The sequence below is a fragment of the Thalassophryne amazonica genome, chromosome 9 (assembly GCF_902500255.1).
Source record: "Thalassophryne amazonica chromosome 9, fThaAma1.1, whole genome shotgun sequence".
Taxonomy (NCBI): Eukaryota; Metazoa; Chordata; class Actinopteri; order Batrachoidiformes; family Batrachoididae; genus Thalassophryne; species Thalassophryne amazonica.
The window spans coordinates 79,605,567-79,621,642 of NC_047111.1; the positions used below are offsets into that span (position 1 = coordinate 79,605,567).

General features: G+C 42.0%; 1 protein-coding gene across 1 annotated transcript in view; it reads right to left on the reverse strand.

Moving 5' to 3' along the window:
• Positions 1-3,896: 3,896 nt before the first annotated feature.
• Positions 3,897-16,076, reverse strand: part of LOC117517478 (GDNF family receptor alpha-4-like) — a 129,337-nt gene continuing 117,157 nt past the window's right edge. Inside the window, exons 7-8 of the mRNA XM_034178510.1 lie at positions 13,960-14,096; positions 3,897-5,269 (exon numbers count right to left, since the gene is read on the reverse strand). Coding sequence (XP_034034401.1) covers positions 5,072-5,269; positions 13,960-14,096 — 335 coding nt within the window. The 3' untranslated portion in view covers positions 3,897-5,071. The remainder of the gene's footprint in view (positions 5,270-13,959; positions 14,097-16,076) is intronic.

Consider the following 16,076-nt stretch of genomic DNA (forward strand, 5'->3'; position numbering starts at 1 on the left):
AGATATGTCATACGTGTGATATTTTCTCTCTGTAAAAATGACAGAGGTACCGTTAATATTGATAAACTGGCTGGAATTAGTTGTTTATCAGTAAAACCATGAGTGAAAAGTGCTTTGCGTTTCATGTGTCCTGCCTGCTGTCTGTCTTTTTGAATGTGGAATGTAAATGACTGTTTGTTTTTTTTGTTTGTTTGTTTTGTTTTTTGTTTTTTGGTGGTGGTGGTGGGTGCAACAGCAGCCGGCCCACTCCGCTCTCTTCTGCTGAGGGAGGATTGAGCACACAGCCAGCTGACTATTGTAAAACACGCAACAGGTAGGTACAACCCCAATTCCAGTGAAGTTGGAACGTTGTGTAAAATGTAAATAAAAACACCATACAATGATTTGCAAATCCTCTTTAACCTATATTCAATTGAATACACCACAAAGACAAGATATTTAATGTTCAAACTGATAACCTTTGTTGTCTTTGTGCAAATAGTTGCTCATTTTCAAATGGATGCCTGCAACACGTTTCAAAAAAGTTGGGACGGGGCAACAAAAGACTGGGAAAATTGATGAATGCTCAAAGAACACCTAATTGGAAACAAATGAGTGTCATGATTGGGTATAAAAAGAGCATCCCCAAAAGGCTCAGCTGTTCACAAGCAAAGATAGGGTGAGGATCACCACTTTGTGAACAACTGCATAAAAAAATAGTCCAACAGTTTAAGAACAATGTTTCTGAACGTTCAGCTGCAAGGAATTTAGGGTTTCCATCATTTACAGTCTATAATATAACCAGAAGATTCAGAGAATCTGGAGAACTTTCTACACTGCATTAAAAACCGACATCATTGTGTAAAGGATCTTACTGCGTGGGCTCAGGAACACTTCAGAAAACCACTGTCAGTTAACACAGTTTGTCGCTACATCATCATCAAGTGCAAGGTGAACATACCACTGTCCCAGGTTTTTTGAAACGTGTTGCAGGCATCCATTTCAAAAGGAGCAAATATTTGCACAAAAACAATAAAGTTTATCAGTTTGAACATTGAATATCTTGTCTTTGCAAATCATTGTATTCTGTTTTTATTTACATTTTACACAACGTCCCAACTTCATTGGAATTGGGGTTGCACGAACATGTATGATTTTGACCGTTAAGTTTTTTGCCAGCAAAAAAAAAAGTTAGCAGAGTGAAAGTTAGCGTAACTAAATTTAGCGGAAGCTAAGTGGTCCGCTGATCGTTTTCAAAATTAGCTTAAAAGCTAATCCGCTAATAAAAACATTAGTGTCACTATTCAGCAGATTAGTGGGACTGTGCCCACCACTGGGTAGATCCATGTATAACGCTGGATACAGAGCATTCCTGATGGTCGACATAGTTATTTTGTGCCACAATGTCATCTAAGCATGGCCATTTTTGATGATAACAGGACGAAATTGTTACAGATACTCTCACTGAGCAAAATCAAACAACATCAACCAAGATAAATTAGCCATATCCACCAATGAAAAGTGTTAAGGTGCGCTGACACTTGCATGACTTTGATGCATGCACTTGCATGACCTGTGTCATGCAGGAGAGTAAACTTGTCTTTAAGGGGTGTAGACTGAACGTGAGCGGGGCACCGGTGCATGCAAGTGCACAAAGAGAAATTAAATGTTCAAAAAATCTTTCACGCATAAATGTCGTGCAATGTGGTGCGATCTGCTCGCCAACACTACATGCAGCTCGTCACGTGGAGTAAAGAAATGAACAGGGCGAGTGACTGCATCAGCGCACTGCATCAGAGCGCAGCTCATCTGAAGGATTATAATGCCGCGTTCACACCAGACACCACGTGACGCCACCATCGCCCGATGTGTCGCTCGCCGTCAAGTCAACATGGCGGACCTTGATCACATGGAGCAAGTTGCTGTGCTCTATTTGTTGTGGAAAGCTGACAAACATCATCAGCGGCCCGTCCCTGGGTTCACAACATCCTCATGAGACGTTCCCAATTCGGGAAGTTTGCTTCTGGATGACCGCCGCTTTCACGCGCACACATGTGAACAATTTAAAAAAAAAAAACTGGCTGCTGCTGCAGTTCCTCGGTCTCCCCTCCAACTCTGTCATAATTGTCTTATAAACCAGTCACCATTTGTTTTATTATACATCTGTGTAGTTAATAAAATTATCTTCACGGACGATTTGTTCGTGTGCGCACATGTGAACAACGGAAAAAAAACTGGCTGCTGCTGCTGCAGTTCCTCAAATGCTGTCATAATTCTGTTAAATAAAGGACAAAAGGGACATAAGTCTTGCTCACAGGCTGGCTGCCAGAGACAGGACATGTCCACATAAAGTATAAACTCCAGACATCTCCACGTCACGCCATATCCAGTCCCTGATTGGTCATCGCGGTGTGACAAGACGAAAAAGTTCAGATTTTTCAACTTGGGGATGACGGCGACATGACGCAATGCAACGCGATATCGCGCCACAAACATGCCAATCTCTCAAAATCACTTTATTTGCATCGCTTTATTTGTGTCTTGTGTCCATCGCGTCACATTGTGTGGCTTGGAGTTTTGTGGTGCCACAACGAGTCCTTCCATAGGGATTACATGCCAACCTCTTGCCGCCGTCGCTCGCATGGCGTCCGGTGTGAACCCAGCATAAGGAGATGTTAAATCTATCATAAACATACTTTTATAGCTGCACACAAGAAGGAAAGAACATGCAACTGTTTTAGCAAGCCTGTTTTACAAATAATTACATTTTTAGATGGCTCCAAATGCTTTCTCCATCTCATTCAGTGCACATGAGAATGGCTGCTGCTGGACAAGTCCCCTGTGATTCAGGAAGCGATTAGAGCCATTTTCATCAGTCAACTTGCAGGGAAATGATTAATCCACTACAAAATAATTATTTTATATACACAGCGTCCAGCACAGAGCATGTGGCAGCCAGTGGAACAAAGCACGGCTTCCAGCTGGGAACACAGTGGGTGGGATCATCACGACGACGTGCGTGCAAGTACGTGCATCAAGTGTCAGCACACCTTTACACGGTTCCCTTGTAACAATCAGTGTAATTGTGGCAGGATATCAATCTCATGTAAGCGTGGACACAAGTGAAACTGTTGGGAATTCTCATGCCTGATATATTAAAATATATACACTGTGAGTTGTACGCCAAAGCGGGCATGCCCTCTTTGTCTGTTAGGCTTATACACATTGGATGATTCTGGTTTACAAAACTCTTACTGGTCTGGTTCTGACCTCTTTATCCAGTTTACTTCAGAGATCTGAAAGCTGTTATGTTCTGCGCTCGAATGACATGTTATGTTTTCGTGTACCTCGTGTCTGCACTGAAGCGGGAAGGAATGCCTTTAGTTTTTCAGCTGCCTCTGATTGGAACGTTCTCCAATCTGAACTGAAACTGTCCAAACTTAAAGTGACTTCCTTGGACACCTTCTGCTGTATTTTAAGAGATCGTGAATGGGATTCTTTTGCGCAATGGTTATGTTTCTACATTTAAATCTGTTTAAGACTTTACATCGTGTGCAATGCTATTATGACCAAGATGATTGTATTTTTTTTTAATCACTAACATTCTCTTGTTGATGTTAACCTGTCCATTATGATGTGTCTAACTGCCTTTCTTGGCCAGGTCATCCTTGTAAAAGAGGTTTCGATCTCAATGGGTTTCTGCCTGGTTAAATAAAGGTTATTATTATTATAAAAGAAAACTAATGTCTGGTTTCCTTGTGCTGAAATTCATCTGTCTTTCTTGATGTTTGATGTAAATACCCAACTTCAAATTCTTTGTCCAGCACAAGTGATGCAGTCGTGCACCATTCACAAAGGGGTTGAAGGTAGCAATCATTATGTGCTACACCTTGAATGCCTCCCTGTCTATAAAAATACCCACATTATGCAGTCACCTTGTAGTGCTCAGAAGCATCTACACTATCTTCAAACCAGGTAAGTTTGTCTCTTTTGCCTGAAGTCACTTTTTCACATTAACAACAATCCTGTAGCAGTGTAATTTCCTTAGAAAATGAGTCAGAAACAAACTTTTAACATCAGCAAAACATACTTGTGGCAGAGAGCTCGGTGTGATGCTCAACCTCCTGCGTTCGTCCCTTTTTTCTGCACAATATCTAAAGCACATGATGGGGAGCGAGCAGTAAAAACACGTCTCTTAAGGATAAAACACACGAGGGTCTGACAGCAGTAAAATTGGTTACCTCCTCCCCTGAGCCTGATCCCAGACTTTTCCTGCATGCTGAGCCATTTTGATTGTGCCATAATTGCTTATGTTGCTTTTCTTTGTTCGTCGTTTCTACAGTACAATTTGATCTCATTACTTTTGCCTGTGGCTGAATCCTCAGTCGCTCACGCTGACAGGAATAATACCGAGTGCTGCATTAAGAAAAGAAGTGGCCACGCACAAAAAAGAAAGAAGTATAGAACCAAGGGTTAAAATAATGCCCGCTGTGACTGCACACTGGTTCACATCTTGCCATTTTTTTAAATATCTTTTAAAAAAGCACAAAGGATTTTAAGTGTGGTGCAGCCCCTTAATAGCTTGTTGTAAAGTGGAGTATCTGAATCAGTATGGTGGAAGGAAAGGAAATGCTGAAGGGGGTACGAAAAAGCCGATGTCACATGAGTCATGAAATAGAAATTAAAAGCCTTGCTTGGGCATGGTTGCTGTGGAGTCAGCTGGTTATGATTTTTGGAAGCACATATAGCAAATGTGACCCGAAGCAATGTGCTTCCCGTTAAAGGAGGGGATGTACTTTGACTGAAAAAATGCTGGAAATAGACTTATTGAACCGGACGGTGCTTTTCAATCCAGTCATGAATTCATATTTCTTTCATTTTACAGGTCCACAAACTGCAAACGTAAGATAAAGTCAAGCTATAAAAGCTGTAAAATGAGAAAGAAAAAGAAACATTCCAAACTTAAGTGGGAGCATTTCATCCTCTGAGCCGTCTTCTGTAGTCCAGTAAGTGCCGGGATGGAGGTGGAGATGGTAATAAGTGTAAAGTATGAGCTGTGGAGGTGCCACAGGCCTCAGGAGCCCCAACAATCTCAGTCCAGGTTGATTGTGGGCAGCAGCAGTAATGGTAGCACTGGTAACACTCGACAAGCTGCTCCCCGCTGGCTACCTCTGTTCCCCGAGTCTGGGTTAGAGTCCTTCTCAGAATACGGTGGGATGACATTGAATTCCTCACTTTGTTCTTCCTCCTGCTCTTCTTCTTCTTCTTCTTCTTCCTCACTGTCCTCCATCTGAAATATGGGGAAGAACGATTATGCTAATTAGCATAGCTGCTAAAGGATGGAAGGAAGGTTGAGGAGGTAAGAAAACCCACTTAAATCAGATTTTTAAACCAACAGATAGACAAATAGATCCTTGTCATTTGATATTTTATTAATTTATAAACAACACAAAAGGGACTTACATTTTGGTGTTCCACTGTAACGTGTAGTCCAGTGATGCTGTGCACTGACTTCGGACTTCCATAAATAAAAAAGACCATGTAGTTCCTCAGTCCAGCCAAAAATCACATCCGCATTTCATGTAAACAGGTCTTTATGCATCCAGGCGGCATCCCACGCGCACGCGCGTGCACACACACGCAACCGGTGTGTGTGTCTTACAATAATTAGCAGCATCAGTTAGCTCAATCAAATTATGTCTTAGGAGAGTCATTGTCCCCCGCACACGCACACACATGCAACCTGGTCGGCGCTTGTGCTTGCGTGTACTACCAAAAAAAGATTGTACGTCGTCAGTGCAGTAAAAAAAAACGTCAGAAATGAGTCCAGCTCTTCTTGCGCACGCATGTGCATGCGCAATCAGGTGTGCGCGCGTGCATGAGGATGTGTCTGTATGCGTGTGTGTGCAGAGTGCAATGGTACCAAACGTATGGAACCAAATTTGCACTGTAAATGTTACCAAGCCGCACTCTAAATGCAGTGCAACACAAATGGAATGAATTAATTCATGTCATGTGACATACAAAGCACCAATGAAATAACAAGGATCCACTCAGCCGTTATATAAAAGCAAGATATATAACGGCTGAGTGGATCCTTGTCATTTAATTGGTGCTTTGTATGTCACATGACATGAATTATTTGTCCCATCTGTGTTGCACACGTACACACACACAGACACACACATGCATGCACACACGTACTCACGCACACACGTGCTTGTGCACGCACATGCATGTGCGCCCACACACACATGCGCGTACACACACAACGCGCGCACGTACGCATACACAAAACAAATCCACTGCGCTGTCTAGAGGTTATCGGCAGGAAGTTAGAATGAAAAGATGGACTAATTTCTGACATGATTTTTTTTCCGCTGCACTGAGGATGTACACAGTCTTTTTTTTTGTAGTGCACGCACAAGTGCCGATCTGGTTGTGTGTGTGTGCGTGTGCAACGACTCTACCGAGACAACAATTTTATTGAGCTAACTGAAACTTTAATTCTTGTAACAAACACACACACACAAAGATGGACTATTTTCTGACGTGATTTTTTTTTTTTCCGCTGCACTGAGGATGTACACAGTGTTTTTTGGTAGTACACGCACACACAAGTGCCGACCCGGTTGTGTGTGTGCACATGTGCAACGACTCTACCAAGACAATTTTATTGAGCTCACTGACACTTTAATTCTTGTATCACACACACACACACACACACACACACACACACACACACACACACACACACACACACACACACACACACTGTGCTGTAAGCCATCTGGATGCATGAAGAACTGTTCAGATGAAATGCTGACATGATTTTTGACTGGACTGAGGACCTACACAAAGTCTTTTTTTAATGGAAGTCCGAAGTCAGTACACAGCATCACGGACTACAATTTGGAATTGAGCAGCAGTGGAACACCAAAATGTAAGTCCCTTTTCTGTTGTTTATAAATTAGTAAAATATTAAATGACAAGGATCTATTTTAGCCGTTATATAAAACAAATAATCAATTTCAATCAATTTTTTTTTTATATAGCGCCAAATCACAACAAACAGTTGCCCCAAGGCGCCTTATATTGTAAGGCAAGGCCATACAATAATTATGTAAAACCCCAACGGTCAAAACGACCCCCTGTGAGCAAGCACTTGGCTACAGTGGGAAGGAAAAACTCCCTTTTAACAGGAAGAAACCTCCAGCAGAACCAGGCTCAGGGAGGGGCAGTCTTCTGCTGGGACTGGTTGGGGCTGAGGGAGAGAACCAGGAAAAAGACATGCTGTGGAGGGGAGCAGAGATCGATCACTAATGATTAAATGCAGAGTGGTGCATACAGAGCAAAAGAGAAAGAAACACTCAGTGCATTATGGTAACCCCCCAGCAGTCTACGTCTATAGCAGCATAACTAAGGGATGGTTCAGGGTCACCTGATCCAGCCCTAACTATAAGCTTTAGCAAAAAGGAAAGTTTTAAGCCTAATCTTAAAAGTAGAGAGGGTGTCTGTCTCCCTGATCTGAATTGGGAGCTGGTTCCACAGGAGAGGAGCCTGAAAGCTGAAGGCTCTGCCTCCCATTCTACTCTTACAAACCCTAGGAACTACAAGTAAGCCTGCAGTCTGAGAGCGAAGTGCTCTATTGGGGTGATATGGTACTACGAGGTCCCTAAGATAAGATGGGACCTGATTATTCAAAACCTTATAAGTAAGAAGAAGAATTTTAAATTCTACTCTAGAGTTAACAGGAAGCCAATGAAGAGAGGCCAATATGGGTGAGATATGCTCTCTCCTTCTAGTCCCCGTTAGTACTCTAGTTGCAGCATTTTGAATTAACTGAAGGCTTTTTAGGGAACTTTTAGGACAACCTGATAATAATGAATTACAATAGTCCAGCCTAGAGGAAATAAATGCATGAATTAGTTTTTCAGCATCACTCTGAGACAAGACCTTTCTAATTTTAGAGATATTGCATAAATGCAAAAAAGCAGTCCTACATATTTGTTTAATATGCGCTTTGAATGACATATCCTGATCAAAAATGAATCCAAGATTTCTCACAGTATTACTAGAGGTCAGGGTAATGCCATCCAGAGTAAGGATCTGATTAGACACCATGTTTCTAAGATTTGTGGGGCCAAGTACAATAACTTCAGTTTTATCTGAGTTTAAAAGCAGGAAATTAGAGGTCATCCATGTCTTTATGTCTGTAAGACAATCCTGCAGTTTAGCTAATTGGTGTGTGTCCTCTGGCTTCATGGATAGATAAAGCTGGGTATCATCTGCGTAACAATGAAAATTTAAACAATACCGTCTAATAATACTGCCTAAGGGAAGCATGTATAAAGTGAATAAAATTGGTCCTAGCACAGAACCTTGTGGAACTCCATAATTAACTTTAGTCTGTGAAGAAGATTCCCCATTTACATGAACAAATTGTAATCTATTAGACAAATATGATTCAAGCCACCGCAGCGCAGTGCCTTTAATACCTATGGCATGCTCTAATCTCTGTAATAAAATTTTATGGTCAACAGTATCAAAAGCAGCACTGAGGTCTAACAGAACAAGCACAGAGATGATAATGAATTTTTTTACATTCTTTCAATGGAACAAATATTTAATTCAGTGAAAGCTGGAACATACCATTTAACTTGGCTTTGCCTCGTTGAATGGTATGTTCCAGCTTTCACCAAATTAAATATTCATACCTTTGAACTCATAAACATTCACTATTTGTATGATGTTGCATTGTGTTGTACAGTTAATATTTCTTTTATGTGTCCAGCCTCAGTAGTTTCTTATCAACTGGAGCCCAGTTATCAGTGCAGTGCAAATATGCTTTTAACCTTTTATGGTTTCATGGCTTTTAAATATTTTAGTTGTATTTTCTTTTATGTTTTATGTGAATTATGTCTTTTATGATGATTTTTATTTATTCTTCTCTACAGCACTTTGATCCACTGTGGATGTTTGAATGTGCTTAACAAATACTCGTAAAGTTGGTTGGTTTAACCTTGCTGCAAAGTGTAACAGGGAACTGCAATGGCCATGTCTCTCCATTTGTCTATCCATAGTGATATATTCAAAATTTAAATGACAACTTCAGTCATACCTGGTGGATAAACTCAGTATGTTAAAATCTTGCAACACCTCATGCCACGTTCATAGGCCTAGACCATAGGTGTCAGACTGATTCCAGAAAGGGCCAAGAGGGTGCAGGTTTTCTTTGTAACCACCAACTCCACCAGGTGATTTCACTGATGAACTCTTCCCATCTGCTCAAAGTGATGTTCATCAGTGAAATCACCTGGTGGAGTTGGTGGTTACAAAGAAAACCTGCACCCTCTTGGCCCTTTCTGGAATCAGTCTGACACCTATGGCCTAGACAATGAACTCTAATTGGACCGTGTCTAAAATACATTCGCAACAATGGGCAGCTGAACACTCAAGGGTAGTACGGTGTCACCACCTCAAAATATTGAGAAAAAGATTGTCTGGGAACCATCACCTGCAGGGGGTAGAGCGATACCAGTTAGATCTGGTGGACCTCACCTCCACGCACACTCTCAGCTCTGGAACCATTGTCCTTGATAGGGGCTGAACCTTATTCTTCTCTGGAGTTGCCCAGGGTGTGAAGCTCCGGGTGGGTATGGGGATACTCACGAGTCCCCAACTGAGCACCGCTATGTTGCAGTTTAGCTCGGTAGATGAGAGGATCACCTTCCTGCACCTTGGGGTTGCACAGAGAAAAACTCTGACTGTTTGTGCGTATGCACTGAACAGCAGTTCGGGGTATTGGGCCTTTTTAGAGTCCCTGTCTGGACTCCTGGGGACTCCATTGTTCCATTGACTTTTGTGGTAGTCATGAACTGTCCATAACAAACACCATGTTTGAACATAAGTATGCTCATAAGTGTACATGGTACCAAAACACCACAGGCCAAAGGTCGATGATTGATTTTGTGATTGTATCATCTGATCTGAGGCCACATGTTTTGGACCAGGGGTGGCCAAGTTCGGTCCTCGAGAACCACCTTCTTGACACTCTTAGTTGTCTCCCTGCTCCAACACACCTGAATCCAATGAAAGACTCGTTAGCAGACTTTTAATGAGCCTTTCATTGGATTCAGGTGTGTTGGAGCAGGGAGACAACTATGAGTGTCAGGAAGGTGACTCTTGAGGACCGAACTTGGCCACCCCTGTTTTGGACACTCGGGTGAAGAGAGGGGCAGAGCCGTCATCATCTGGTGGTGAGTTGGAATGGAGGATGGGGGAGGACTTTGGACAGACTTGGTAAGCCCAAATGTATAGTGCAGATAAACTGGGAACATCTGGAGGAGCCCACTGTCTGACAGAACTTCAATTCGCATCCCTGTGGAGGTTGGGGGCTTTGAACCAGAATGGGTAATGTTCAAAGCTTCCATCACTAAGCTACAGCAGAGAACTGTGGCCTGAAAGTCTTCGGTGTCTCGAGGTGTGGCAACCCTCGAACACCATGGTGGACACCAGTGGTCAGGGAAGCTGCCCAAGTGAAAGAGTCTTTCCGGGATATGTTATCTCAGAGGACTCTGGAGGCAGTTGCATGGCACCAACACCAAAGGGCAGCAGCCTCTGCTGTGGAGGAGACAAAGCAGTAAGTATGGGAGGAGTTCAGAGCAACCATGGAGAAGGACTTGTGGGTGGCACCAAAGGTGCTTCTGGAGGACCATGAGGCACCTCAGGATTGGAAAATGAGGAACCATCCAAGCTGTATACAATAAGGATGGGACTCTGTTCACCTCAACTGAGGAGGAAATCGGGTGCTGGAAGGAGCACTTTGAGGAACGCCTGCATCAGACTGGAGCGCCCTCTGCCGAAGCTCTCAATCTACTGGTCAATCTCTCACCTGTGGTCATGAGGGTGGGATCATGACTGAAAGAACTAGATCACGGGTACTAACAAAATGGGTTTCCTCAGGAGGGTGGTTGGTGTCTCCCTTAGCGACAAGGTGAGAAGCTCAGTCATTCATGAGGAGCTCGGAGTAGAGGTGGTGCGCCTTTGCATTGAAAGGAACCAGCTGAGGTGGTTCAAGCATCTAGTAAGGATGCCTCCTGGGTGCCTCCCTAGGGAAGTGTTTCAGGCACATCCAGCTGGGAGGAGACCCCAAGGAAGTCCCAGGACTAGGCTGTGAGATTATATCGAAACACTGACCTAGGAACGCCTCTGGATCCCCCAGTCAGAGGTAGCTGTAGCCCAGGAAAAGGACGTTTGGCATCCCCTGCTGGAGCTGTTTGTCCCCGGACCCAAACCCGGATAAGCAGTTGAAGATGTATGTATGTATGTTTTCAATGTCACTATGTCAGAATGGACTGACGTAAATGTCTTTTAACACTTAATTTCAGTGTTTTGTTTTAATTTACTTTAATTAAATTTATGTTCATTTAATTTAATTTTGGTTAGTGAGAGTACAGCCACTTCCTGTCCAGTCATATGAAAGTCTCTAGGAGATCATAAACATTTCACAATCATGTGACCTGAAGCTGAGTTTATTTTGAGCATCAAACTTTCTGTCAGAGATGCAGCTCTATGTGTCCCAGACCAATTGGCATCATTTTTTCATGTTGTGATCCAATTTTATTAGACAATGAATAAATTACTTGAGCCCAGTATAGGAGTTTCTCTCAACCATTCTCAATCTGGCAGTAACACCCGGAAAAATTATTGATACGCCGATGACCCAATGGCCTTTGTCTTTCAAGTTCAACTTTCAGCTACTTTTGTGTTATTTCATCTGTGTGCTTTTGCAAACATCATGACATTATCTTTTGCAAAGATTAGCATGGAGCACTTTTGGAATCTTAAAGCGTACTTCGAAGCTTTGACTAAAAACTTGTTGGCTGAATTTAAATCAAGAAGCCAAGTGCTGACGACCTAAGTTATGATACATAGTTATCAATTGATAACTTCAGATATAAAGGTAGGATATCACGTAATTCGAAGCAAAGATTGTAGCTAAAGCATTCTGGAGTATTCAAAGCTTTGAATCCAAGCTTTAAATTTAAGCTAGTATCCCAAGCTGAATTCAAAACAAGTTGGTGGTTAGCAGCATGCAGTAACTTTGTCAGACTTCAACAGCTTACAGTTTTTCTGAATTGCTAAACTCCATTCCCTGAACCAAATTCACAGTGGCCTGAACTCATTTCTTGACTCAAGCAACCCTTTGGGCAAAACCTTAAGCAGTTTTCACCTAGTTAGACACAATTTGCAGATCTTATGCACATATTTTGCAAAACTAAACACATTCTCACTCACTTAAAACAACAGTAGACAAAATTGTAAACACAGGCAGCAAAATGTGAACACAACTCCAACACAGCTGTCAGCTTTTATACACAACAGCTCACACATGAACACACACGTTTCTAATGATGTGATCAGACAAATTAGGCGGAGTGTACAGGTGGCACACGTGCATCCATCTACCATGGACAGAAACATACAGCAAGACAGAGGAAGAAGCGCTCATGTGAGAGGTTGAGGAAGAGGACGAGGAAGACCAAGAACAATCGTTCCTAATGATATTTAGGCAACTGGATCAGCAGCACTGCATCCAGGTATATGTCATAGTTGTGTACAATGTGGATGTTCACTGTATTGTCCTGATCTGTGAGTGGTTCAGCAACAACCAGCACCACCTTACAGCCCTTTTCTGAATCCAATAGAGGAGTTCTACTCTGTGTGGCGGTGGAAGGTTTCTGACCGACAGCCCTACATCAGGACGACTTTACTGACGTATTATATGACATATTGCCACGTTGGGCTGCATAAACTCGGTGTAGGGCTCCATAATCTCCACGTAGTCGGTATGCGGCATTACATAACTCTATGTTGGCCCGGTGTGAAAGAGGCTTAACAAATGTATCAGACCTCTGACCCAGTAACATCACATGATGACATTAAGTGAGATCAAAAAAATATCTGGGAGCAGCAAGGTACTGTAATTATGTGGATGCCTTGTTAAACATAGGGTCAGATAATATTGAGTCAATTTTTGTTTACTAGCATACGTAAAATTTTCATCTGAATGCATGTTTCTAAGTTACTCGGACTGTCAAAAAATGGAAGAAATGTATTATGGAAGCATCTGTCATTGTTTTTTTCAGAAATTTAATTCAGGCTTTTCACAACATGGGGCGCACAAAGAATAAAAGGGATTTGGTTTTTTTTGGTTTTTTTTCTCAATTTGTCCAAACCAGACCTGAGGATGTGTTTGGTCCTGTACTCTGGGCACAGGGTCAATTCATCATATTTATGGGAGAAATGTCATTTAAATCTACTGCATATGTCACTAGCTTCAAAAATATGAGAATACCTGTTGTTCCTCCTCTCTCTTACTGCTGAAGCACATCAATGAATTTTTATTATCCTTTTTCATTTTTTTCATGGGCAGTTAAATGTGATATATGTAATCTTGCCAACGGGGTGGGGGCGCATCAGCTCAACCTGGTGCCAGTGCCAAGCCTGGATAAATAGAGAGGGATATCATCTAAAAGGGCATCTACACTGTAAAACCTTCACCAAAAACCATAAATTCTATTTCTCAAATCAAACATAAAGCTGGAAACATTGCATTAGGCTGCATCATCTCAAGTTATTTCACAGTGCTACATAATATTTGGAAAAGTCAAATGTAGCATCTTTAAATAAAGCGTGTCTTAGATTAGAAATATGCAGAGGCAGGGTTTCAGTGCTGTAAAGGATTGTGGGATGGAATAGGAGAAGGGAAGAAGTGGAATAAGGAGGATTAAGTTGGTGAGAAAATGGAAATATAGTACAGATGGGTGTTCATACATGAATATTAACAGTGAGAGATGAGTCTGCAAACACCTACGGCTAATCCTCAGCCACAATGTGGGGACGAGAGGAATAATCTGAGGTTATCCACCGATAAACGTCGCTACACCTGATATACAAGGTCACGAAGGGTCTTACACTGTGGAAGTCTGGGATAGTGTTAACGCTAACGTGGACCCTTTCCTGGGAGATGCGTGGGGACGGCTGTGAAGCCGGAACCGGAGTGTTTTCCACAGGAGGAGGTGCAGAGACTCCCATGGAGCTGATGGCATTGCCTGCAACAAAACCAGCAGGGACCATCCTCATTAGGTTCACATAATTTTTCATCACCCAAATATATTTTCTGTGACTTTTAGAAGCATTACACCAGCTCGTAACTTTAACTTTCAACATAATTGGAGAAAACACACATTCTGAGTGACATGGGTTTGCTGTGGAACGCTTTGTGTGCACAAGATATTGTAGCAAGCTGTGAACCACAATTACAGACAAAATTCTCACTTACTGAGAAACGTATTTATTTACACATAGCAGCAGAGTAGAATTCAGTTGGTTCATTTGAAGCAAAGCAATGAAGTTGCTAAAATGCATGACAGCCTATCTTATGTGCGCAAATATACTTAAATAAAAATGCCTTTGGATTGAACTAAAAATGTCACAACAACAATAAAGCAGAATGTAGACTTAACTAAAGAGGGTTATAACCGTTATTTAAAGCAGAATTAAACATCTATGCGTGCTGCAAGGCATGCTGGGAGACACTTCCACTTCTGCCACAATACTGTGAGGTGATTATCATCCAAAAACAGCCTCTGCTGTGCACGAGTTATTGTGTTGTGTGCTTGCAATTCTAATTCCCTTTTGTTAATCATTCACATCTTCATCACGTCTGTGCAGCCGATTTAATGTCCACATGCAGACGTCTCAACAGCAGCCGCAGCCATATTTTATATTGTGGATTCCGTTTCTTTCAGCCTGCCTGCAGCACTCTCTCTGCTGCTGGCTCACAGTATCTCTGTAAATTTCCAGCTCAGTGGCACTGCCAAAATATGTTTCCAATGGTGCAATTTTTAGGTTATCAATCCATCATACTTGTATATAATTTTTGTCATTTATTATTATTATTATTATTTGTTTTGTTGTTTGTTGTTTTAGTGGTTGACACATATGTGTTTTTCACCTGCTATTGGTGGTGCCAATTTTTAACACAGCAAGTGATGGCCAAATACAATACATACAATACATGCATCTAATACAGTATAGCTTAATAACAAATGAGACATAAAACATTTATTTAACACTACTGCTGTCTGCAGTCAGTCTGTTCTGTGTCAGCCAGCTCTTAGAAGCTAAGCAGAGTGGATCCTGGTGAGTACTTAGATGGGAGACCTCTTTAGAAGACCAGGCGGGGCTGTGTGTTTGTGTTTCTCCAGGTAAAATTGGAGTTGTGTCAGGAAGGGCATCCAGTGTAAAACTTGTGCCAAATCCTAATGTGGATCTCTGCTGGGTCCGTTGTGGTGACCCTGAACAAAACAAAAGCAGCCACAAGGTCAACAACACTACTACTGTCTGCATTACCTGTGTTCAAGTCACTGTTTTCTACCAGGTAATAATGTTACATCCTGAACTCACATGTTTCCCACTGTTTTAAAAATCATAAACTGTATATTTACTGCAAAACCATCCACAATGTCACCCATAGGTTTTCTGAAGAGACCCAGAAGAGCCATTTTTGAAGCTCAAAAAGCGTGGCCCTGGGTGCTGCCATGTTGGCAGTACTTACTCTGCCTACATCCTGACCAACCCATAAATGGGTAAAAAGGTGGAGCATGGGCAACGCTCTGCATGACGTGGCCATGATGAATGAAGCCCCAATATGCCCCTCTCTCAGAATTACCAAGCAAGGTAAAGCTAAAAAGCTAACCTTGCTCAGGTGTTTTTTTTAAAGCATATTTTTGCGGAGTGGGTGGTGGTTTTTAATGACGGGTATCTTGAGAGTGGGTATGGGTTGCCGCCAGTGTTGCCAAAGTATCTTTGAAAAGTTACTTTTTTAGTTGCTTTATACAGTTCTCATTGTGTTTTGCACAATAACGCTACCTCAGATCTTAGGGACATGAGGTTGGGGTTCCACAACGATCTGTTTTAGGCCCCCTGCTTTTTTCCCTTTATATAGCACCCTTTGGGAATATACTGTGGCATTTTGGGATTGCCTTTCATTGTTAAACTGATGATACTCAACTGTACATGCTGATAAC